Genomic DNA, 26935 nt, shown 5'->3' with positions numbered 1-26935 from the left:
GGCTCAGTCGCTCCCTATCCCCACCCCTTTCAAAGAGACACCCCAGGAGGGGCTGGCTGCTTTTTTGTTTGTTTGGTTGGTTTTCTCTTCCTTTCTTCCGAGGTGATCGGTGCCCGGGGAGGGGGGAGGTCCGCGAGCGAACGGAACCAGCGCTAGGGCACATGAGTCACATCCTGAGGAGGCCACAAAAGGCGGCTCCTGGCCAACAACCCACCCCCGAAAAGTTTCAGCGCGGTTTGTTGTGGGGAGGCGCTTCGCTTTGACTCCGGCGTGGGGTCGCCATTGCGGGAGCGTGTGGCCAGGAACCTTGCCGAGCCGAGGGCGCCCGGCCTGCCAGCCCCGCGCCAGCGAGGGAAGAGGAGGAGCGCAGCAGCTGCCAGCCAGCGCCCCTCGCCTCGGGGCCGGGGTGGGGGACGAGGACCCAGAGGGATCCTGCCTCCTCCGGGATCCGCCAGGAGTTTTCTGCAACTCCCTTTGTCCTCCGAGCGCCCCGCGCTGCCCGCAGCCGCCGGACCCAGCTTCTCTGCTCGTTGCAGGGGCAGGCTGCGGAGAGGAGCGGGGCGATGGTGCCGAGCGGGGACAGGATGCGGCCCCGCCGGGCGGCCCCGCGGCTGCTCTGGCTGCTGCTGCTGCTGCTGCCGGCGGTTCGAGCCCAGGACGAGCCTTCCTGCCACGGAGCCTTTGACTTGTACTTCGTGCTGGACAAGTGAGTGGGGCCGGGGGGGAGGGGGGGCGGGCAGGCGGGCTCCCCCCACCCCCAAGGGCACGGGGCCTGGGGAGAGGGCGTGGGGGTGTAGGTGTGTAAGTGGGAGGGTGTGTGTCTGCGTGGGGGTGTAGGGGGTGTGTGTGTGTCTCTGCGTGGGGGTGTAAGTGGGGGTGTAGGTATGTATGGGGAGGGTGTGTGTCTGCGTGGGGGTGTAGGGGGTGTGTGTGTGTCTCTGCGTGGGGGTGTAAGTGGGGGTGTAGGTATGTATGGGGAGGGTGTGTGTCTGCGTGGGGGTGTAGGGGGTGTGTGTGTGTCTCTGCGTGGGGGTGTAAGTGGGGTGTGTGTGTGTGTCTCTCTCTGCGTGGGGGTGTAAGTGGGGGTGTAGGTGTGTATGGGGAGGGTGTGTCTCTGCGTGGGGGTGTAGGGGGTGTGTGTGTGTCTCTGCGTGGGGGTGTAAGTGGGGTGTGTGTGTGTCTCTCTCTCTGCGTGGGGGTGTAAGTGGGGGTGTAGGTGTGTATGGGGAGGGTGTGTGTCTGCGTGGGGGTGTAGGGGGTGTGTGTATGTCTCTGCGTGGGGGTGTAAGTGGGGTGTGTGTGTGTCTCTCTCTGCGTGGGGGTGTAAGTGGGGGTGTAGGTGTGTATGGGGAGGGTGTGTGTCTGCGTGGGGGTGTAGGGGGTGTGTGTGTGTCTGCATGGGGGTGTAGGGGGTGTGTGTGTGTCTCTGCGTGGGGGTGTAAGTGGGGTGTGTGTGTGTCTCTCTCTCTGCGTGGGGGTGTAAGTGGGGGTGTAGGTGTGTATGGGGAGGGTGTGTGTCTGCGTGGGGGTGTAGGGGTGTGTGTGTCTCTCTCTCTTTCGATGGGGGTTCTGGGACAAATTGCACAGTGGGGGTACTGAGAGCCACTGAACCAATCGGTAAATCCTGGGTATGATGAAACCACTTCAAGGCAGGGGGTGCTGCCTGACCCCCGGAACCCCTAATTCCAGCACCTAGGGGTGTAGTAGAGGTGTGTGTGTCTGCATGGGGGTGTAGTTGGTGTGTATGTAGGTAGGGTGTGGGTGTCTGTGTGGGGTGTAGTTGGAAGGCTTGTAGCTCCATGGGGTGTATATGAGGATGTGGGTTGTGTGTGTCTCTGTATGGGGGTGTAATTGGGGCATGTCTCTCTGTATGGGGGTGTAGTGGGAGTCTCCCTTTGTAGGGAGTGTTGTGGGAGTATAGGTGGGGTGAGGATGTGGAGGTAGGCTTTGTGCGTGTGGAGAATAGATGGGATGGTCGGGTTGTATCTCTGTGGAGTATAGGCGGTCGGTGGAAGTCTCTGTTCGGGGTTTGGGTGTGTGTGTCTGTCTGGGGTGTGAGTATCTGTATGGGGGTGTAGTTGGGGTGTGCGTATAGAGGTTGGGTTTGTGCCTGCCTGTGTGTGTGGAGTATAGGTGGGATGTTGGGGTTGTATCTGTGTGCGGAGTGTAAGCGGGGTTTGTGTGTATGTATCTGCGTGGGATTGTGTTGGTAGGCAGGGGTTGTGTCTGTGGGTTGTAGGTGAGATGTGTGAGTGGCATTGTATCTCTGTGTGTGGGTGAACAGGTGTGTGGTGAGGTTACATTCTATATCGTGTGTCAGTGGGTTATAGCAAAATGTGGTGAACAGTGGAAGAGGGGTTATGTGTTTAGTTCTCTTGAGATTACCACAGGGTGTATGGGGAAGTGACTGTAGATGGTTAATTAATTCAGTTTGGCATTGTCTTTGGGGGTGTGAATTTCCCTGTGCTGGAAGGCGGTGAGGATATCTGCCTTATGGCCTCCTGTGAAAGAGAGGAGGATTCTCTTTTGCCAAGAGCAGTCTGAGCTCTTACTGGAAAATGGCTATCTGTAGAGCTGGTCAAAGAATGGAATGTCTGTTCCATGGAAAATTCTGATATTCCGAAATTTGTTTTCAGTCCAAACTAGAACAAAAAGCCAAAATTTCCCACAGAACGAAAATTCTGCAAAAATTTGATTCAGAGCCATTGAAATGTTCCATTTCAATCATGTCAAAATACCTTGTTTTGTAAAGTAAATCTTTTTTGTTTCAATAATGGCAAAACATTACAATATAACACAATATTAAATACCACCCACAAATGTAATATTAAGTTAATATTTTAATACCATATAAAAGCATCTATGTTTGAAGATCATGGTTTGAAAGTAAACACAAAACAGATGGAAATTATTCAAGTAGAGAAAGAAGACGAATACCTGTTGATTGAAGTTTCAGGAGAGAAGCTGAATCATAAGAAAGAATTTGTCTACTTGGGGGAAGTACACTTGGTGCCATCGGAGAGAGATCTGGAGAACTGAAAAGAAGAATCCAGTGTGCATGGGCAGCAGTGAAAAAGGAGGCAGGAATACTGTAGAACTGACAACTAAGTAAAAAATGACAGAAAAGCGTATGCCACATGTGTTTGGTTGGGAAATGATGGGCCTTACAGAAATGGAAGATAAGAAGATACAGGTAGTAGAAAATAATGTACTGAGGAGAATGGCGGGCACGTGGAGGGTAGATGGAGTGTGCATGGAAGAAATGAGAGGGAAGATGCACTTGGGATTCTCCGTGATCAATAGGCTGGAGAGTGCAAGGCTGAGGTGGGCTGGACATGTGATAAGAATGGGAAAACGAGGACCAGCAAACAGAGCGTGGGAGGATGAAGACCGCAAGAAAGGATGTGGAAGACCAAGGATGGGACGGAAAGACTCTGTCAAGAGAAGTTTGAAGAGAAAAGGACTGGAACTCCAAGACCTATGAACTTGTGCCAGGGACTGGAGGGAGTGGCAAAGAATCATGAGCTCCTCTGACCTTCTGAACCTGGGAAAAGGAGTTGAGATGTGTGAGAGAAGTGAAGTGATAACAGCATAAAAGAAATGAATTGAAACAATAAAGTTAAAATGGAACATTTTTACTGTATTGAAACATCTCAACATTGTAAGTTCTCTGGGGCAGGGACAAGTCTTTTTGTTCTGTGTTTGTCTAGCGCCCAGCAGAAGGGGCCTGGTCCATCACTAAGGCCCCTAAGTGCTATAGTAACATAACTAATGATGATTATCGAAACAAAATGAGAAAATAAAAGTGAATCATTTCAACTTTTCCCATTGAAAATTTAATTATAACTGACACATTCCCACAAAATGTTTTTTATTTTTGACTGACTGCGTTTTCTGACCGACAACTGTGCCGTAAACTTTTTTGTTTGTTTTTTTTGGACCAGATCTAGTTATCTGCATCTCCTGCCATCCCCTTTTTTGGGGGATAAAGTTTGTTCATAGTGTGCCACAGGCAAAATCGTAAGGTAGAAAGGCGAGATGCAGGCCCTCAATTTGCAAGAGTGAACATCTCTGTTTTAATCTGTGGACCTGGGCATCCCAGAGAAGCACATTCTAACAAAACTGATGTGCAGTTTCCCATATTGTGCTGTATGCTAAATGCATTATACTATGCAGTAGATTGACAGATTATCACAGGAAGATGATGTGGCAGAACCCCCATGAACCTGCTGGAGATCATTTGAAATAATGTAGTAATGTATTATGGCAATAGCTATTCCTGCCCCCTTCCCCTGAAAAAATTAAATGGATGGAAGTATTTAAGTTGTAATCTTTGTCTACTTTCCCTGAGCTAAAACATACTAACCTGTTTTTTTGTTTTCTTTTCAGATCTGGGAGTGTAGCACAGAACTGGATTGAGATCTATGATTTTGTAAAACAACTCACAGACAGATTTGTGAGGTATGTTTTCCCTTTGGTAGCTTCTGCTTTTAATTGATACTGGGGTATGTTACAAAACAAATCTTTCTGGAAGGTTATCAGCTGTAAACCCTTCATAAGCATATAAAGCATTTGAACTCTAATGTTCAGATAAACTGGACAATAAACTCTCACTTTGATGTCACCATGTTTGGAACTTAGTAAAATGTTAATCTGCAAACATCTTTAAATATTGGATTCTTAATTTGTTGTTATATCTGATTTGATTTTTTTTTTAACATTGCTTCTCCCATAAACAACATCAGTGGATTCTGATATATTGTTTTTTTGTGTCAATTGTTTAGTGTTACCCTAATTTTTAGAGGTCACGATAAAGATATCAGGAAATTTAAAGTGAATATGTGATCCAGCCTAAAAGTAAGGGAAAGCTTTTGCTTCTCAAGTGCAGGCATGTGTTTAAAGTTTGCGCCAGTTTAATATATGCATTGTATATATGCAACAAACTTTACTAATAAATAGCAATTCTTCTCCTCTGACAAATGTTGCTGTTACAAACTGGCTTGTTATATTTAAATTAAGAATTGGTGTAATGAAACACCTTCCTTTTAAAAAAAGAAACAATCTCACAGATACAGGATGTTATGAGGATTAATTTTTTCTAGTGGAAAATGAAATATAGTAGTCAATTGTAAGCTTGGCCAGCTAAAGAAGAGGATGTGAATAAGGGTTGCGTAGTTAAATATTGCTTCCATCCATCTTGCTAAGGTCAAGTTTTATGTAAAAGAAGCCTGGGTGACAAAGTTGAAAGTCATTCTGGAAGTTTAAAAAAGAGAGAGAGGCCTTGGCCATTCTTCCTTTCAGTTAGAGGTGGAAAAAAGGGGGTGTGTGTTCATTACAAAGCCACTGGTGCATCCTCTTCTGCAGCCAAGTGACACTCCCTTTTGCAACAGCTGGATTAGAATGTGGTCTGGCTGGATCAGCTGAAGAACACAGAATATATGAGCCTGATATTCTAAATGATTTACACTCCTATTAAGGTTTCAGAGTAGCAGCCATGTTAGTCTTACCACAAGTACTCCTTTTCTTTTTACTCCTATTAAGGCTCTTTTACGCTGTCTGAGTAGTGTAGAGCAGTGGTTCTCAAAGCCGGTCCGGTCCGCCGGTTCTCAGAAAAAGCCCCTGGCGGGCCAGACCGGTTTGTTTACCTGCCATGTCCGCAGGTTCGGCCGATCGCGGTGCCCACTGGCTGTGGTTCGCCTCTCCAGGCCAATGGGGGCTGCGGGAAGGGTGGCCAGCACGTCCCTGGGCCTGTGTCGCTTCCCGCAGCCCCCATTGGCCTGGAGCAGCGAACCGCGGCTAGTGGGAGCCACGATTGGCCAAACCTGCAGACGTGGCAGGTAAACAAAACGGTCCAGCCCACCAGGGGCTTTCCCCTGAACAAGCAGCAGGCCGGCTTTGAGAACCACTGGTGTATAGAGTGCCCTTATTATACATGACAATCAGACCATCTCCCCCCCCGCCCCCCCACCCTTTTTTTTTTTTTTTAAATTAAAATGTTAGTTGTGGAAAGAACAACAGAGAATTGTTTAGTAGTTGTCTGAGGCTGTTCAGTTCAGCATGCAGTGAAAACATTGAACAGGGTCATTTTGAAAATTAGATGATACCAACGTGAGCTGTTTTCCATTTTGATTGGTTGGCAGGATGTAGGCCTGCAGCAGTAATATCACTCATTTATTTCCTGTGTTACATGCCTATGACTGTGTATGTCTGTAGGTCTATTGCTCCCACACATCACTCTAGAGTCTGAAGGCTTGGATAGTGAAATGAAATAAAGGATGCTTGCTGAAGAGGATATTTTATGTGTTTCTTAATGACCAATTCAAATAGTCAAATCCATTCGTAACTTTGAGGTAACTCAAAGGACTCACATCTCAAATGAAAAGATCCCTCTTCTGATCTTCATTATCTGCTTATGTTATCTGAAGTGTTTCAGACTGGAGGCATTGTATTGTCTGTTTGACAACTGCTTGTGACAACTAAATGAACTTAAGGGCCTGAGTCTGCTGTCTTTTCTCAGGAAAACGCCAGTGGAAGGACTAGGCCAGTGCCTTAAATCAAAGTAACACGTAACAGATCTGTCACTTATTCACATTATAATTTCTCTGATACTTATGATAAAACAGAATTTTTTAAAAATTAGTAACACACATGAACTAAAATATAATCAAATTATACTGATGTTTATCCTTATTAATGTTAACCTAATACATTCGCATAGCCTCACAAATATTATGAATCTTATAACAATTTTCAATGTATATTTCTCTGATACATTTATAAATTAAAATGTTACAGTTTCAAAAAGGAGAGGTGAGATGCTGTTAGAACCCATTTTACAAATGTCACTGTCTTGGCCATCAAAAGCATCAATCAGTCTTAGAGAGGGACCAGTCTTCAGCTGATGTCTGTTGTATAATTCCTCTTAACATTAGTGGGAGCTAAGAATATACATCAAGGGAAAAGACTGATCCTTTATTAAATTCGTGTTTAGGTCATACTGCTGATTATCGCATACATTTGCCCAATAATCCTTTTGAGAGAATTGCTTTTAGCTATTACAAATATCTTTGAAGAACACTGGAACCTGCTCATTGAGAAACTGCAGATAATGAAACCTTGTTTTAAATGAAATAGCCAAATTCAGACCTGGAATAAGTGGATGCTGCTACTTTTAATATTACTAGTGTTGTGCCTTCTTACCTCAGGTATGAATTTGGTCCAAAAGTCTTAAATTGTGTCAGGCCCAAACTTTTAAAATGTAAGCTCGCTTTTGCACAGGTCCATAAATGCCCATAACAACCAGTGCATGTGCATAAATTAGAATTGCACATGTGCAGAAATGTGTGTGTGCAAATCCTCAAGTTGCATACGCACTCATAGTTGGGTGAGTACAAAAATCTGCATGCACGCCTTAAAAATTTGAAGCCTCATTATACTGCAATATGCAAACTGCAGTTTGGTGCATGAATTTTTGAGGTTAAATACCTCAGTTTAACCAGTGTTTATCTACAGCCTATGATAAAGCAAGAAGGAAAACAATAATTTTTCTTCTGCATTTTGCAGAACACCAGTGGAAGAAAGGTATGAGGCAAGAAGTAAACAGTTCATGAATTCCCTTTTTCTTCTCCACCTTCTTAATTTGTAGTTTGAAAGTATATGCTTTGGAAATAAGATGATGAAAATAATGCTAATAAAGAAAGGCAAAAAAATGATGAATGGATATACTGTACAAGGCTCTCTTTTCATTTGTCTAAAATGTATGTATTTTTCTTTTCTTTAAAAGCCCCCGGATGAGATTATCCTTCATAGTGTTTTCCACCCAAGCGCAAGCCATTATGCCATTAACTGGAGACAGGTTAGTTCATTATTCCTTTTCTTTAGGGCTTTTACTAAATCAGATAATGTTAGCAAAATGATTGATACTTTCAAGAAGTAGCCAGTATGGAAATGTCAGAATCATAAGGCAGCAGTTCATGTCTGTGTTTATTTTTGTGAACATTCCAATGGATGGTCCACTAGGTCGGAATGAGTCAAATGATCTAGGTTCTTTGTCTCAACTCTGCCATTATCTTGATGTGTGATCACAGGCAGGTCACCTCCCTGTGCATCAGTTTCTTCATTTGCAAAATGGAGATCATGATGCTTAATTCTTTTCAATGCCATATTCCTTCCTGAACACTGACCGTCATGACTGATACAGTAGTTCACACTATTTTGAATGCCTAGGCGGGATTTTGGCATCCCTCCACATAAGCACAAGTGCTGTTTCAGTGAGTCGATGTACTATGTTCTCAGTCATGTGAAGGAGTTAAAACATATTTTTCTATGAAAATAAGCTCTAGAAAGGAGAGTTCTGGAGGAGCACATTTTGTTGTAAGTGAGTGCCTCTTCCTTTCATTTCTGTCATCCCATATTTCCTGAGGCATCGCTGCACGCAAATTGTGGACAAAAAAAATCACCCTTTTGTGATTCACTGGGGGTTGCGAAAGAAGATGAGGAAGATGGGTAGTAATAACAGGAACTGTACGTACATGACTGATTAGAGAGATTTTTAATGCAGATACACTTTGAACAACTTTGATCCTAAATATTAAGGGGTCGACAGCTGAGAACAGCTCGGCATCTTTGACTCCCATTGGCTCCAGCAGAAGATGAGGGGCTCAGCACATTGCAGTATTTGGGACTTAGTACCATTTAGTGACACAGTATCTTTGATTTGTTATGAACTGTGCTTTGTTACTTGCTAATTCACAAATCTCAGTGAAGCACAATGAATTTCCAGTCATTCGTTCAAGTCAGTGAAGCTTTACTGTATTTTAATGAGCTGAGTGCTAATCCTTTACAAAGTGAAGTTCATACTGATTTTTACAACATATTTCAACTGTTTTGACACACACGGTATGAACATACCATAGAAGTAAAAACCTGAAGTTAAAGTGAATTTTGTGTTGGTGAGAAGTGCCATACTGACAGCCCTGGAGACTAAAATCCTCTTTAGCCACAGAAGAGTATAATTTTATCAAAAACTGGTGGCTAGGAAAAGCACATGATACAGGCATCACAATATACTTTGTATACTCCTGTGGCTGACTGCATGCTGGCAGATATAACTGTAGTTTCCATATACTAGCTTCTGCCAACTATAATTAGTGTTTGACTCAGACCTTTGGCCATATGTATGGTGTGATCCTGCTGTCTTCACCTAGGCAGAACTCCATTTGATGTTACTGAATACTTTCATAAGTGAGGACCACAGGATCAGGCCCACAGTCTTTATGTATGCTTTTATGGTACTTGCCAGCATGGGCTTCTCTCCGTATTCTGTTGCACATGCATATGATGAATACACGCAAGTCCCAACTCAGCAAAGCATTTCTACATGTTTATCTTTACACTCATTTATTTTAGCATGGAAGGTCTACCAGAATGTAGCCAGCCAGAGCAGTATATAGACTGTAGACTCTAGAAGGGAGTTTTGTGGGAAGTTTGCATTTATTATCTGAGCAAAGATGTGTAAAAAGCACATGTAGGTAGAGAGCTTCTCGTTAATTTATGTGATTCACCCTCCTCAGCTGATGTGCAGGGGTTATTCTAGGCTGTACATGGAGCACATTGTGCACAGATGTGGATTAAAACTTTACTGTTTTTGTCAAATGACACATTTGTTTTCCTTCAACAAGTATGTGTGCGCTTCCTAATACACCTGTTGGATTACAGCAGTTTTGTGACACAGCTGCATTTTGTTGGAGAAGACGTTGACAATCCCTCATACACATTTTTGGGTGATGTACTTATTGGGAATCAGAATGTACTCCCAAAGGCCTGTTGATGGTGATGTACTCAAGCTGTCCTGATTAATAATGTGAGATGCCAGCGTGGGATGGTAAATAAATATGAAATTGGAACTGGCCTAAAAGAACTTGGAGCCCCAATTCGAAAAACTTTAGAGATTTTTATGCAAACTCAGGCTCACAAATTAGAGTAACCCTCTGTCGAATTTAACTTGTGTGACCTGAGGCTCGTGCAGCAGACAATTCCAGCCAACGCTGACCTCTGCAGTATTAATTTCCCAGGACAAAGCCTTTTGCTAGCAAGAACTGGCATTCAGCAGTTTCTTCAGCATATTTTTTCAGATGTGCTCTCCATTGCTATCAAGCAACATTTTGTTCCATCTCTTTGGGCCTGTCAGAAATACAGTTGTTCACACTAATGCCAAGGACGTTGGTCTGTGCTACGTAGTCAGTCTGTTTCTTTTTATGTGACGTATTCTTGTAGGGGCTGCTGACACCATTTTCAGCACGATATCAAGGCAGGGTCACATGACACGGTGTCAGAAACAGCGTCAGTAGCTCTTGGGTTGTCTGGACTAGGGCTTCCAGTGTTGTCAGCACCTGTTCAGCTGATAAATACCATGTAATAATTCAGTCCACATGAAGAGTTGCATGGCTACACTAGACCAACGAAAGAGGGAAAGCCAAGGTGTGTGCTCAGCCAATGGCAGATGCTGGTGTGTTGTAGTTTATTTTACATTGGGGCTCAGCGCTCAGTACTATTGCATCATTGGACTGTCCAGACCAAATTCCAAATTGAGTCGTATACCACGCAGTCCCAGTGACCGCAGTGCTATCAGGGCAGAGTTTGGCTCCCATGTGAACAGTGTTCTTTAAGTCTTATGTAGGACCTCAGTCAGCCACCCTTACTCATGTTAAATAGCATGAGATAGACCTCATGAATAGACCTGTTGAAATAAATGGGCGTACTTCTGGGAGAGTACAATTCACCATGACAAAGGGAAGCAGAACTGGGACCATAGAGAGGAAAGACGTGAGGTGAATGGCAGAACTCCCATTGAATTCAGTAGGGCCAGGATATCACCGATGGTCCTTGACCTGAGGAGTTTACAATCAAGGTTAGACAAGACATGATGGAAGACTTGTAAGAATGGTGTTATTTGCTTTATGCTGCTTCTGGAGGAATTATCTAAGTAATTATGAAGCGCAGAAGAAAGAACAGACAGGGTAGCTATTATAGATTAAATGTGCCTTTTCTAAAAGACAGAGGTGTGATGCAGCACATATGTTGAATTGAGAAGAGATGTTATATTTGTAATCATTCAGCCCAAACACAGACAGGCTGCAAGTTACAGACTGTAGGGAACGGATTAATTTCCGCCGCCCCCCCTCCCCCCCTCCAAAACCACCTTTTGTGTGACTTAAATCATAAGAGAGGCCTGCAGAGCTCTATAATTCATTATTATGATTATTATTTATTTGTACAGCAGCAGGGCCTGGGGACCCCCACTAGCGATCCTAGCCCCATTATGGTAGGCACTGTACAAACACATAGAAAGACACTCCCTGCCCTGAAGAATTTACAATCTGGTGGCTACAGCAACAGGTACAGAACTGGGGAGAGCCACAGAGTCCTGGATAATTCTGGGGGTACAGGAGTGGGGCGGGGGGGAAGGTGATGGTAGCATGAACCCCCTTGTTACAATGCCTGCTTTGGTACTGGAAGATAGATAGTGACTTGCTCCCTGCTGCTGCAGAAGTTACAATTTATGTTGCCAAAGATTTCACCAGTACCAACTGCAAAAAGAGGCCTGGAGGTGCCAGAGTGTCCTGTAAGGCCTGGTCATGAGACATACTGGATAAAACTGAGCTGATTGTACGAGAGCTATTTTTGCAATATGAAATCTGTTTCAGAAACTGGAACTTCAGTTGTTTGTTTCTTGGCAAGCAGACATTAATGCCTGTGGACATGCTGCCACTCATTTCTGGCAAGCACTAAGTATGTGGTTTATAATCGGCATTCATACATAATCAGTTTCAAGTTGTTTCTATAGATGCTGAATGTAAAATATTTGGATCAAACAGATTGTGTTGCCTTACGTAACTTGTTCTCTTCCATCTATTTAACACAGAATCTCTTCCTTTGCAATTGCAACTGTCAATATGGATATCAGTTGCTGAATGCAAATTGAAATTTACATCTACATATTGTACTTCTGGAGTAAAGCTTCTAAACATAGAGAAACTTAATCAGTGGAACAAATTACGTGGCATTGGCATTCGGGCCGGGTGGCGTTCCAATTCTTTTTTTCTTTGCCTGCCTTAAGGAAGGGTTTCATGCAGTCTGAAAATACTTTCCTAGCCAATCCTTCGCTCTTCCTCATTGTCATCTGTATTTGTTGCGTTCTGTGCATTCTGGGCCAAATGACCATCTCCTTACTAGGGCAAATGCCCATTGACTTCATTAGAAGTTTGCCCAAGTGAAAACTAAGAACCTGAGGCTATGGCCTTCTTAATGTAATCCTTTTATTTTTGCTACTACTGACTGTATTCAAAATATTACTTCTACCTACTTGCTTCTACAGCCCCGTCCCCCTAGTATCTGAGCACCTCACAGTCACTGGTGGATTTATCCTTTCGGTTTTCCAGTAAAACAGAGAAACAATGTTGTCCCCTTTTTACAAATGAGGAACTGCAACCCATAAAGGTTAAATGACTTCCCTGAGGTCACGCATGAAGTCTGTGGCAAAGCCAGGAATTGAACTCAGCTCTTCTGAATCCCAGTTAATTGCTTTAACCACAAGAACATCCTACAAATGCTGAAAGAATGAACAGATTTTTTTTATTTAGTAAACAGACTTTGATTAATTATTGTAATCCTGTTTTAGCACCTTCTGGCTCATGAATGACCTCCTGTCAGTATTTATGAAGGTATATCATTCCATTGTGCTGCTTGCAGAAATCAAGTTGTGGATCTTGGTGGAGTTATTTTTTAATTTACGTGTGCCTGGAAGCTAAGTACACGCAGGCAAGCAAGCTAAGTAACCTTCAAAAAGTATGCCACTGTTGCCAGTGAACTGTTTTAGAGTTGGTACGTGGACTTTTGTTTGCAGTATAAAGTCCACCTGAAACAGTCCCCTTGGATCTGACTCTTTCTGAATCACCAAAGCATAGCATAACTTGGGCATACCGTATTTGTTACCCCAGCACAGCTTTGCGATTTTAAATTTGTCTCTGCGCAATGTTTATGTGCTGAAATGATTTTTTTTTTTTGCGTGTTTTAAAATTTCAGGATCACACTGTAGCCCTTTTGTACAATGTGACATACAGAACATAAAACCCTATGCATTTTACCAATTGTCAATATGATTTTTAGCATCATTTATTGATTGAACAACCTTTGGTCTTGTTTTCTAATTATTCGCAGAAGCATAATCGAGAAAGGCCTTCAAAATTTACGGAGTGTAAAGCCAGCTGGTGATACATACATGCATGAAGGATTAAAACTAGTAAGTTTTAATACTCTTATAATTGAAATAAAAGTCTGTTCTCCTATGACTTGAATGCCCCTTTGAAGTAACAACAAAACAATATACATTTAAAACATTTTGTATGCATTTTTTGTTACTGGATCTTACATCCAATAGTCTTTAAGGGCCACATCCCAAGGTCCTTACTCAAGCAAAGATTGTCCTGGTAGGAGAAAAAACCCATGTAGGGGCTTGGAAATCCTGTGAGGTTTGCCTTATGGAGGTTCGTTTGTATTGTTTCCGAGAGGCAAGAGGTGGACCTTAGTTTTCCCACATGGAATAAGTAACTAACACTGTATAACAGTTAAAGAAATTAGTATAGTAAATAACCACAAACAGCTTTATATTTTATTATTATTACAGAACATTAATAGAGCATCTAAAATTTTCATGTTTCAGAGTAACAGCCGTGTTAGTCTGTATGCGCAAAAAGAAAAGGAGTACTTGTGGCACCTTAGCGACTAACCAATTTATTTGAGCATGAGCTTTCGTGAGCTACAGCTCACTTCATCGGATGCATACTGTGGAAACTGCAGAAGACATTATATACACAGAGACCATGAAACAATACCTCCTCCCACCCCACTCTCCTGCTGGTAATAGCTTATCTAAAGTGATCATCAAGTTGGGCCATTTCCAGCACAAATCCAGGTTTTCTCACCCTCCGCAAACAAACAAACAAACAAAATTTTCATGTTTGTTTACAAACATAGATAAAGACACAGGCCAAAAAGTTCCATAGGACTAGTGGTTTTAGCTCCCTTAATTTTTGGGTGTCCAATTTGCAGTGTTGTTAACTCTTGTAAATTTTATTGTGAGTCTTACAATATTTGATGTTTAATTTAAAGACCCAGGTCCTGGTGACCAGGGAATCTGTGAGAATCTAATATTTCATCAAAAAGAAGAGGTAAGTTTCTAGCCATCCTGATTGTGGAGAAAAGTTTGACACTGTGACATGAGTGCATCCGAAGGGCTGAAAAATTAGAAGACAAATAAAAAGAACCCCAAATTTGTTGTTTAAAAAAACCTTATTATTTTTAATCTGATTTCATTATATTTTGCGGGCTGTCTAATGATTTTTGAAGGTTTGGAGTTGGCAATATTGAAAGTGAGACCCCTTAAAGGGACATGATCATCAGAAATGGCAGAGTATGAAAACCATACCGCTTTAAATGTGTGTCAGTTTGAGGACCCAAATACTGGGGCTCTTAAAGTCACTAGTAACTTTGGAAAATGTTGGTCATGCTCCTTCTCCTAAACAAATTACAATCCAAGGCCGTGGTCTAACTCCGGTTTAAATTAATGAAAGGATGATAGGTAGAGGGGAGACGGGGTTGTTTTGAAGAGGTGAGTTTTAGGGATGGATTTGATCATTCAGTCTTATTTGGATTATTTCAAATGGCTGCATTCATTTAGTAGAAGCACCTTGGTTATAAGTTTGGGTATGACTGCAAACTGGATAATTATTGTTCATTTTCAGGCAAATCAACAAATTGAGGGTGCAGGAGGCTCAAAGTTCTCCAGTATAATAATTGCTTTGACAGATGGTAAATTGGACGGTCAGATCCCCTTGTATGCAGAAAAAGAGGTGAGTACTGAACTGCAACTGTCTGTTACATTCTGCTGTGTTTTTGTATGTGTGTGTAGCCTGGTGTGTAAACAGTGTATTTCTTTCTTCATTCTATTTTGGAACAGGCAAACAAGGCCAGAAGTTTAGGGGCTAGAGTTTACTGTGTTGGGGTCCTTGATTTTAAACAAGATCAAGTAAGTGCATTGTTGTTGTTATTACTAATTAATGGTATCTTACAAGTTTTTATAAGGCAGCCATCGCTGCGGTAGATAAATGTACTTTACTTATGCTGGAACACTGCAGTATGTTCTCCAGAGCAGGAAGTAGATACTTAGACATTTGCTTATTAATAGAAGTAAAAAGAATGAGTGGATGCCACCGTTCTATTACAGAAAAGATCTCTCAGAAATTAATTACACTTATTGATAGGCGCCTGAACCAGATCATTTAGGGAAACTTTCCATTCAAATGTTAACCAGCTTAGACCACAGCTTGCATGAGTACAGTGACTATAGATAAGCTTTGAGTTGACGGGGGACAATAGTCTTTGCTTTTGGAAAACAAAAGGACTATTGTTTTTTTTCCCATCAACTGAAGATTTATCTATAGGTCCTGTACTCATATAAGCTGATCATTTGCAGAGTTAGCACTACAGAGCGGATGGAAAGACTTGGACTTTAAATGGAAAAGTGTACAGAAGGAACCTTGTACAAAGGGTATGCAGAAAGACTTCGTAAAGTAAGAGGAAGCAAACAGGAAAGCAGAAAAGTTTGCACCACCTCTCTCTCTTTTTTTAGTTTTAGTGCCGATTTTTAATTCCACTCCAAGAAGAGAAGTAAAATGATTGTCTGAAACGGTCTGGATTTAGGGATCCTCTTTACTCTGGTTTTGTTTGAATTTGAGTGGTTACCATACAGTGGGATTAGCTGCATATCATTTTGCAGCAAGTGCTTCTGGTCAGAAAAAGCATAACTGCTCTCTTTAACTGTGGGCCAGAAGGTCCATGGGATCCAGGATTTTTATTCTCTTGCTAAATGATAGAGCCTGTTGGTTTTTAGACCTTTGTTTAGATTTTCAGGCTGAAAAATATTGTGCAACATGATTGGTCTGCCAAGTTATTTGTGTTTGTTTTCCAAAGCTTGAAAAAATTGCTGATACAAAAGAACAAGTCTTCCCTGTCACTGGAGGATTCCAAGCGCTTAAAGGCATCATTAATTCTGTGAGTATTATTGAACACACGTTCTCAGAACTTTTGATGGATTTTCGAAGGAATTTCTTGATTTCTGTGGTGGCTTGGTTTTTGCCAGGAAGGCAATTACGTTATAATTAGCAAGGTTTAGTCTAAAGACCTGCAAGGAACTGATTGCCTCCTGAGAGGTGCTGAGAGCCCTCAATTTCCATTGATTTCATTGAGCCGAATTGGGCCCTAAATTAATAGTTCCCAATCACTGGTATCTGCAATATATTTACCCTTCTTACCTTACTGATGCATTTCCATACATTGTCATTGCCTGCCATCCACTGAATTGCATGTGGTCTGGCTCAGTATAGAGTTAGCAAAATGCAAGTTTAGGTGAGTTTTCCTAATTCAAGGGGACGAGGTGGAAACTTTTACAGTTAAGGGCTTAGTCTGGTGAAGTGGTACAGCCAATCAAAATAGTTTGAGAACAACTGGTTTTAAAGTATTCCATAAGCTAGTTCTGCTACTAACCAGAAATTAGTAAGAATATGGAAGTATTCTGGAAGCATCACTTTGTTTTTCTTACAGGGGAAAAAAGGTGGCCAATCTTTTAGTTTGGTTTGTTACTCCTGCATTTATGCATTTCACCAAAGGGTCCTGTTAATGAGTGTGGGTGAACGAACTGATCTGCAGTGATTTATTTGAAAGGGATATGAAGGGATGAAACCAAGAGAAGTGGTTCATGATTTTGATGTGGTCAGTGGCGAGGCTATATTTTAGTTGGTTTGGTCAAGTAGGCATCTTCAGTTATATGGACCATAACTTATGTGTTTGGTTTTAGAGAAAATTCTGTGTATTTTGGATAATTGTCAGAGCACCAGTGCCTCAAAAGATGATGTTTGTTATTGTTATTAATTATTTGTGTTGCGGTAATGTATAGGAGCTCTGGTCATGGACAAGGACTGCATTGTGCTGGGTGCTGTACAAACCCAGAAAAAAAAGACTATCCCTGCCCCAAAGAGTTTACTATCGAAGTATGAGGCAAAAGACAGCAGATGGGTGCAGACAGACAGAGGAGTAGAAGGAAACAATGCGACTGTTGGTCAGCGGGATAGGCAGTAATCTCAAGCTGGTTTAAGCTCCTCCATATGTTGTTCGATACAGCTTTTATTCATAAAGGAAAATAGTTCAAACTGAATGTCAAATGTAAGGCTATAAATATACTAATGAATGAAGCTCTCTTCCCAAGACAGACCCCACTGCTGTCCCCTCCCCCGCCCTTTATTTTAACAAAGGACACTACTTATAACTAAGTTATGAAATCGTGAACTTGTCACTACTCTTCCATTGAATAATGTGTTTTTTCTCTAGAAGTTACTGGTATAGATTAAACTATTTTTTCTTCTCTTTGCTGACAATGTATTGTTTCAGAAGATTCTTCGTCCAGTCTAAAGAGATGCAATCAATCTGTTCAGGCTCTTACTTCATCTCCCTTAAAAGATAATAAATCCCTGTGGCAAACTGTTTGTCATTATTTTGAAGACTTTAAGGGACAGTTCCTCTGCTGATGTAAATCGGCTTAGCACAGTTAAAGTCAATGGAGTTAAACTGATTTACACCAACTGAGTATTGGGTCTTAATCGTTTAATGTTCTTGGAAACCCCATGACCTAATAATTTATAAAGTTTTTCAACTCTATATGGCAAGATTCAAACTCATACATACAAGGAGTGTCAGTTTGCACCTCCTGGTGCTAGCAGGGGCTGCTGTTCCCTTGTTAGAGGCCAAGTGGTGGTTCCACAATGCTCCTCTCTCAGATTTTGAAGGGTAGGGGAAGTATAGTTTCTCTTAGGCTTTCCTTAGGAGCCCAACTTGTGGAAGGTAAAATTAGGATGTGTAGAGTCATTGCATCCCCTAGCTGTTTTGGCCACCCACTTTAGCTGGTCAATGAACCCCCACTTTTGAGGCTGCGTTTGTTGTCTGTCATACCCCTGGCTGAGATGGCTGAGAAGAGGGTCTGCGTACCTGCATTATTTCACCCCAAGAACTATCAGCCACCATGGACCCTGTGCCCTGGCAGAAACTGATGCACACTGGGGTGAATTTAATCTTTAATTTTTCAGGATGGGATTTCAAAAGCACTTAAGGAGTTCATCACCAAACTCCCATTGAAATTCAATTCCCGTTAGTGCTTGTGAAAATCCCATTCTTAAACAATGATGTAAAGAGTGCATCATCCCAGAAATACTGTGTGGGATTGACTGACTGACCTTTTTAAGGAAGATCTAGTCTAGATCATAAACACATGGACTATTCCTTATAAGCTGTAATTGAGTGCTTGAATAGCGTAGATTTTTATGTAACAGACAGCAGTTTCAACAAATGTTTCAGGGCTTAGCTAATTGCTTGTGTGTTTCCATGAAAAGCTTGTGTTGTGGCTATTCAGGTTGTCTGGAAACACAAAAAAGGGCTCATTTCAGCTGTTTGTTGGGATAAAACAAAAAAAAAAATCTGGTTGTTGATTTGGTGGTTTCCAGGAGTGTTTAGACTTTTAATTTTTGTTCTTAAGGTCCTGAAAATTTCTGGCTTGACAGCCACTGGCTCTAACTTCAAGGATTTAAATGCTTTGCGAAGCAATCTGAACAATCCATTTTCCCCCTGGAAAATGTTATCCCTGTGGAAGCTGGACAGTGGGGCACTATCAATGTCACTTGCTCATTTCTAGGGCAGTGATTGAAACGTCCATAAATTGATAATGGGTCTTTGGCTAACTTTTTCCACCACAGGGAAAGACTCCGGTAGTGGGGAAAGGCTCTGACAGAGAGAGGCAGTGGGGAAGGGAAAGGCTGCGGACAGCTGCCGGGACCTTTCTCTGCTATCTTCCCCACTGCCAGAACCTTTCGCTGAAGCATGTAGCCTCCCACTGCTGTGTGGACATCACCTGCCTTTCACTGTGGTGTGTGGCTCCGTATACTCACCGTGCTGCCACCAGTGATGTGCAACACAACACAGACATAACCTAAGAAAAAGTCTCGCCCAAATCTTGAAGTTCTTTATTAGTTTTTACTTGCTCCAATTCCCAATGAAGTCAGTAAGGATTTACCCATCTGTGTATTGTGCCACATTTCTTTCAAATAATATCCCCATATACTGTATTTGAACAATTTATTTTATTTATGCATACTTCTGTGTGGTGGTAACTCACATGAAGTTCTGTAAGCTTTTCTGGCATTGTTAATATCCAGCTTTACAAAGTATCAAATGAACAGAGTTGTCAGAGTAAATAAATCTACGCAGAAAGTCTTGTAGCTTGAAAGAAAAATGCTGAAGGCAAGTTGGTTACCCTATCAGGAATGGTTTACTGATTTAGTTTGGCTGATAATTATATGGAAGTATGGCTTCATGAGCAAATGGAATAAATAAAGTGGCAATGTGAGATTTAAGAGTTTAGGAGTGCACAGTTGCTTTCACAGTGTGGTATTTTGGGACCATATGAGGAGCTCAAATCTTTTCTAATATGGATGGGATTTAATTACGATATTTCTTCTCCATTAAAGCACCATTCAGGAATGGCCATTTAGAGTGTGATAACCACATCAGTGTTCTAGGGACCAGTGTTGCAAGCTGCTTAGCACCTCTTCTGAGGCGCTGACCATCTTGAACGCCTGTGGTCTTCGTGGGGAGTTGAAGGATGGTGAGCGCGTTTCAATGAGATGGCTAGTACTTTGGAGGATCCATGTCCTGATTCAGGAAGCATTTAACTTAGAACACTTCAGTGGGACTTCAGTATGTGCTTGAGAAGTAGTCCAGGTCCTAAAAAAAAAAAAAAAAAAAAACCCAAGCAAAGCTCTGTAGGAGATCATGGTGCCCAGTTTCCATTAAAATGAATCGGAATTGAGTATCCAGATCCCTTAGATGCAACTTTGAAAAATCTCAACCACAAGTACAACTGTTCTTCATGAAGTCACATAAGAATCAAGCTTGTTCTAAAAAAAAAAAAAAGTTTATTTCAAACATTCCTATTTATACACATCTGGAAATTTTACAGCTTTAGCTCTATTTTCTTAATGGGTTCAATTGATTCTGAAATGAACATTGTTGTGGAAGCAGTCTACTGAGAAGAAGCAGCAGGCTCTAGTGATTAAAGCACAGAGCTGGGAGCCAGATGCGCCCTACATTTCAATCTCTTTCCCTCCCTTCCTCCCCCCCAAAGCCTAGTATTCCCAAAGAAGATCTTGTGCTGGAGCTCCACAGGGTTGGGGTTCTGCAGGCTTATGGGGCAAGCAGGGGAACATGCGCTCCCTGAGATGTCCTCCCGGGCTGAGCCTCTGTTCGTTTAGTAGATAGTCCAATTGTAAATCAAATCTGTTTGAAAACGGAATTCACTTTGCTCGGACCATCTTCCCTGCTGCCAGTGTACTTACTGGGGACTCCACTCCACTGCTGTATTGTTCTCTCAGAGGGGGATAGGTGACAAGGATCTCAAAGGAAGGGGGCCAGCAAGGAGGCAGCAGTCCTTGGATATCTTGGCCTGCATGGGAGTGGGTCTCTCCCTGCTTGTTGTTCCTCGGGGCCCACATGATTGGGAGGCTGCACCCCAAACCTTAGACCAATCTGACCTTGTCTAGATTTTTCTCCGGCTTGCAGAAAGGCTCACGTTTTGAGTTTCGCCTGCGTTTGTGGAATGTTCCATTACGTACACCGTGCACAGTTGAGCATGTGGTCTTGAGATCTAAATTGCGTGAATAAACCTGGTTCTGAAAAACAAAATAAACAAAAGGGTCCTGATTCTATCTTCACATGTGCATGCAGAACTCCCACTGATTTGGGTGCAGTGAGTGGAAGTTGCATGGCTCTTTCTGAGAGCAGAATTGAAACAGAGTACGCTTTTAAAAGTGACATTCATTTTAAAATATGGATTTCTCTTTAGTAACTTCACTAAAGTATGTGACCAACTATAATTAGACATCACTTATCTTTCATATTATGAGTTAACAGTGCATAATGTGGGAAGTAAAATATTCTCTCATGTTTAAAACAACCCCAAACACTTATCAGATAAGGCGACAGGAACTTGATGCTTAACAGACACTACAAGGGAAACAGCTTAAAAAACCCTTCTACCTGAAAATTTTTCTGCTGTAACAGGTTGTACCTAAGATTATTATAACTGAAGGAGATTAGAGAGAGAAATATTTTTCTCTGTTGTTTTAATTGATTATTTTGTGTATAGTCAATTTTACTGTTTCCCCTGTAGGGTAAGTTCGGGGCTTTCATACAGGAAGAAGGGAGAGAAAAACATAGTTTGAAAAACAGTCCAACATGATTGTCAAACCATATGAATTATTTATAAACAACTTTTAACGGAATCTTTTGAAACTGAATAGATTCTAAATGGACCGTATCCATTTAGCATGGGATGAAACCCACCCCATTAAGAGAAAATTGTAGCTTTCTCAGAAAACACAAAAATTAGGCTTGAAATGCAAAATTAAGATGACAATTTATATATATATGTAATAGTCTGTCTATATACTGCTCTAGCGGAGCTGTGCCTTGAGTCTTGCAGTCAGTTCTGCACACCGCACTACTGAAATGATATTGACAAATTGTTCAGCAAAGAGCAACAAACATGATTGGGAGTGGGAGAGCCTGGAGGGATTGATTGATGGAGTGTTGCTAATAGAGTGAAATAATGTGGGCCGGATTCTCATGCCCTTACTCTCACTGGGTGGTATTTTACTCTGCCAGTGGTTCCCTCTGAAATTAGTGGGGCTGTTTGTTGGGTAGTAGGTAACTCTATACGCACCATGCTATCAGCATCTGGTCCTGTTGGCACTTCTTGACTAAGGGCTTGTCTACACTGGCACTTTACAGCGCTGCAGCTTTCTCACTCAGGGGTGTGGACCCCCCTCCCCTCCCCCCCGAGTGCAGCAAGTTTCAACGGTGCAAAGCACCAGTGCAGACAGTGCACCAGCGCTGGGAGCTACGCCCCTCGTGGAGGTGGGGGTTTTTTTGTTTTTTGGTTTTTTTTGGATGGCTGAATAAAATACCATTAGTGCTGGGTTTTTGTTTGTTTTTTAATCAGTAACAATGGAAAAAGGCACAAGAACAGATCTTATGCCTGGACTGGTAAAATTGCCATGCAATTTTCAAGGCTCATATATACCGATACACACACAATACTGTATTTAAAGCATCTTTATTATAAGTTCAAAGGTATTAATGCTCCCTGAGGCAGAGATCTGGTTTGCCAACTTTCTTTTTGGAGCAAAATTTTATAGGCAAGTTATAATCTTGTGAAAAACTGGGTTCATAATGGACATGCTGACAGCCCTTAGCTAAAGTGGTGTTAGGAGGCACTGCTATAAAAGCTTATGGCTTAATTATAGAAGCTCTTTCTGGTACAACTCTCATTTATTATGGGGATAAAGCCTGATCTGACTGCAATGACCAGTCAATAAAACCCCCCTCTATAATTCACATTCACTTGAATAGCAGAAAAGGATATCTAATTAATGCTTTCAGTCAAACTCTTCCTCATCTTATATCAATCAATGGTTGTGTAAGAATACATTTCTACCATTAAGTTATAACCTAGATTAGTGAGAGGATCTGAAGGAAAACAGCTGTGTAAAATACTGCTTATGCAGCCAAATTATATAACACTTAACATGTGCCTTGAACACTTCCTTCCTTACACATATCCACAGTTGTTATTTTAATTATTACGGTAGAACCTAGAAGTCCCAGTCCAGATCGGGGCCCCCATTGGCACGGTATTGAACTCTCGGTGAGAGTTCCTGTTCCAAAGAGTTTACAGTCTAGATAGACAAGATAGAGAGAGGCTGGGAGGAGAAACAGAGGCACAGAGAGGTGGAGTTAGTGCTCAAAGATAGACATCATCAGTGGCAGAGCTAGAAATAGAACTCAGGTCTCCTGACTCCCAGTTCTTAAGTCTTGTGTGCAATGGAGACATTTACCATTTAAAGAACACCTCTCACCCCAAGAGCACTTGTAAAACACCTCACCTTTGTGCACAAAAGTGCTCCCACGAGTTCCAAGGACCATTTTGACCAGACTTGCTTTTAGCTGGACTAAGAACTGTTTCCATCTAATCTGAATTGTTTTGGTGCCAAAGTAATTGTAGATTAGTGAATTTCCACTGTTGTCCCACAATCACTTTGCCAGATCTGCCCAGAATCAGCTGACGTGGGGGGATGTGCTATGATCTATAGGATGGGTAGCCTGTGAACATCTCAGGTGAAAATGAATGGTTCAGCATAGTCTTGGTGGAAACACAAGTAGTTTTAAACTGAATCCGTGTGGCTAGTGTGACTGCATTGAACCATTTGTGTACACACGGTTTCTAATCCAACTGGTTCAGTTATATGCAGTTCAGTTCTGTAATACAGACACAGTAATTAGAGACAAGGTTGTTTCAAAGTAGTTGTCACTTGTGACCAAAGCCATCTCACCCCCATACAAGTGAAAAGCTAGTGCCCTTACTAACTTGTCCACCTAGCTCCTTACTTCAGAATTTATTTAAATAATTGCCCTGTTTTTCTAGTTGCAGAGAAGGAGAAAGCACAAGTTTTGAAAGAGGTCAGTGAAGTGCATGCCGTTAAGGATAGCCTTGACGTTTCATAGCCCTGAAACATTTTTCAAGAGCAAAATCAACTTAAAGAAACAGCTGATTACCAATTACGAATCTTCCTAATTGGAACATTTCCTGTAGAAGGAAAATATGCTTGGTTTCTGTACTGGGAAGCCAGGAAGCGAGCAATTAAATGTTTAAACTTTAAGGGGCAGGGTGAAGAAAGAAAAGCAACAAGTTGTCATTAAAAAAATTATTTCGATTAGATCAGTCTCTTCCTTAATCCACATGGATGGTCTAATACTCTTGCTGCACTTGGTGCAAGCTTTAGAACTAACATTGTGCTATGTTTTTCCATGTGATTGAGATGATGAGAAGATAGTTTTGGGAATTATTGCATGTAGTTGTTAAAGAGACTCAATGGCCTGGAATAGAATTCTTTCTGCGCTACTCTTCAGACTTGTACAGCCCTTAGTTTTACATTCTCTGACATATTACAAATCATATAATGTTCTCATGTAGAACAGTGAGCTTGATAAGCCAGTACCATAACTGACAAGCTTCCAATTTTTTTTGTGTGTATGCCCGTTGTGTGCCTTATGATTTGGATTTGACTTGTCAGATATCCCTAAACTGTTATCAGTTACATTACATAACTGATGCTGTAAACTGTTTTCACAAAATGAAGCATTCAGAAGTCCATCTGAAGTATAGTTAGTTTCCTTAGTGATGAGTTGTTTTTTAAGGTTAGACTTTCCTTAAGAATGTTTTTTTAAGTTCCCTTCTGCTATTGAAGCTAAAAATTTGTCATGGCTTTTGTAATAAGTAATGTTTCATAAGTAAGATTGTTTTTTTAATTTGTAGGAAAAGACTGATTCTGTTAAAATATGTATCCCTTATGACCTGCAGTTTTGTAATCTATATCTACTCTACTAAGTAATTGCAAAATGAGGCATTGCTTAGACACTGTGTAATTAGAATAACCTCACTAATATTATGATATTACATCACTGGTTGTTTTATGCAGTCCACTCGTCCCAGGTATTTTCATTTTTTTTCTTTTAGGTGGGGGAGGGGAAGGCAGCCTTCTCCCCCACCTTTTTTAACTTCCTCTTGGTTTACACGCTACACTAACGTAACCTCAGGAAATAGCTGTAATTGTATTGAGTATTTGGTGCCCTTTGAGAGTACAGATGTTTGGCAGAAGATGAAAAGTAGGTCCCACAGTGTTTGTGATTTCTGCTGTTGCTTTTCTACGGCTTCACTTGAGTGCAATGTCAAAATGGTGTTTCACCATGAATACACTTGATAAGTTTCAAATTAATTTGGATTGAGCGTCTAACATTTAGTGTCGTGTGGCCATGTTGCCTGATTGCTTTCCACACCATATTTGCACAGTAGGTAATAAGTGGCAAAGACACATCCTGGGGCAAAAATGGGAGATGCTGGGGCTTGTTTTAGCACTCTGCTGACATCTGAGCGCTGACTATCCCACAGAAGTTATACAGAACTTCACCTTGCACGGGCTGCAGTGTTTGGTCTGGCTCACTCATTTTTAAAAGGGAGCTAAATTCAAAGTGCTAGGCTCTTGGCTTTGCAAAATGCTACACTGAAGAACCAAGTCAGATCTTTTGTTTTCAAGTGATTAACAATTATTTGGAGTGGGGAAGAGCGCAGCCTGGCCAGAAACAAGATCTGCTGTAAAATTTAAGGCACATACTTACACTTACAGGTCCTACGTGTGGATGTGTACGGTGGACCATGGTAAATTAGGTCATGTATGCCACAGTACTCATTTACTCTTATGATCTACAATGAATTTTTATCTTTGAAGCCAAATTTGGCCATGGCAAGAGAGGGTATAAGTCCCATTAAAGTTGAGAAAGCAAAGTAATTTAGAATTAAATGTTTATCTTCCCTTTGGAACTCTAGGGATAAATTTAGAGGTGCACCCGCTTATATCAGGGCTGAATTCAACAGTAGGGCCCTGATCCTGTGAAGACATATTCACTTACTTAACTTTACACATCGTGAGTAGTCCCACCAAAGTCAATATGTAAAAGCCCATAAGTCTCTGTAGATTCAGGGCCAAAGTCTCCATAGGTGAAAGGCTAGTATATTAACCCATTGCTGTGTGTTGCACCTCTTCCCCCTTATATTTAATTCTCTATTCTTTTCCCAACCTTACAGTTGTGAAAATATTATTTCAACTAAGCTGAAAAAAGTCTGCCAGTGAGGCGTTCTGTGACTCATGTGAAAACCACATGGAGACCTGGGTTAAACACAGTCCCAGTTTAACCAGTCAGTGAGAATGAGGCTGAACCATTTTAGAACCTGGATTAAGCACATTTGTAAACTTGGTTCTAACATGGTTTGGCTCAATCCAGTCTGGCTTGTCCGACGCTGTGAGAGAAAACAGTGTAGCTGGAAATGAATTTAACCCACACTAATTTTGTATAGTTGGGATGAAGCTCCGAGGATTTGAATTTAACAGCCTTACTATTGCCTGATGTTTCAGCGTGGGATAAGATGCTAAGAGAGATTTGCAGCCGTTTAAACATTACATTTTTGGATTGCGGGGCAGGTTCTTGGACAGCGCGGTGGCTTTGTGCTGCAGGCAGGTGATTGAAACAATGTAACAAGCCATAGGAGGGTCACCCTCAACTAGTAGGGATGCTCCAGTGTTGTAGAATCAAGACAATGACTCCTAGGCCAACCTCCTCTGCTGACAGCGTAGGGGGCGTGGCTGGAGGGAAGGAGGTGTGCTAAGCCTACTCTGGCTCCCCTTTCAGTCTGCTGGGAGCTGATGTAGCTTAAAGCAGCCTCCAGGCTGCCTTGACTTATGCCCGGCACCCAGTGATTGCAGCGAACTGCGAAGGCTCCCTTTTGTACCACCTTTTCACCACTCCCCTTGCCTTGGCTGTTGGCAGGTTGGATCCTGGCCCCTTCCCCGCCTATGTTTTATACTCCTTTATGGATATTTTCTCTGTAATATGTGCGATGTACCCTGAAACATGTTATCACGGAATCAGTCAACAAAGCCATCATTGTATGGATGAATGCTTTGTACAATGTGGGCTCGGGTCGGGAAGCTATGAAGAGGGTTCCAGTTTAAATTCTAAATGTCTTGGCTTCTGTGCATATGCCATACTACGGACGTGACCAAAGCACTTCTTATAGTTTAATTTGGTTTGTATTTTGTCATGGTTCATAGCGCTGCTTTTGGTATGGACCCACTAATACTCAGCTGTGTTTTGCTCACTGTTC

At 41.9% G+C, this 26935-nt stretch overlaps 1 protein-coding gene across 3 annotated transcripts in view; it reads left to right on the top strand.

Moving 5' to 3' along the window:
• Positions 1–223: 223 nt before the first annotated feature.
• The window catches only part of ANTXR2 (ANTXR cell adhesion molecule 2), a 171614-nt gene continuing 144902 nt past the window's right edge, over positions 224–26935 (top strand). For 2 of the 3 annotated variants that reach the window (XM_077814935.1, XM_077814933.1), the window contains exons 1-7: positions 224–706; positions 4390–4461; positions 7784–7855; positions 13219–13300; positions 14802–14909; positions 15017–15085; positions 16030–16110. In XM_077814935.1, the coding sequence (XP_077671061.1) occupies positions 564–706; positions 4390–4461; positions 7784–7855; positions 13219–13300; positions 14802–14909; positions 15017–15085; positions 16030–16110 (627 nt within the window). In that variant the 5' untranslated portion in view covers positions 224–563. The remainder of the gene's footprint in view (positions 707–4389; positions 4462–7783; positions 7856–13218; positions 13301–14801; positions 14910–15016; positions 15086–16029; positions 16111–26935) is intronic. The other variant, XM_077814934.1, reaches the window with a different exon arrangement.

The sequence above is a fragment of the Eretmochelys imbricata genome, chromosome 4 (genome assembly GCF_965152235.1).
Source record: "Eretmochelys imbricata isolate rEreImb1 chromosome 4, rEreImb1.hap1, whole genome shotgun sequence".
Lineage (NCBI taxonomy): Eukaryota > Metazoa > Chordata > Testudines > Cheloniidae > Eretmochelys > Eretmochelys imbricata.
This window is presented reverse-complemented; position numbering and strand designations above follow the sequence as displayed.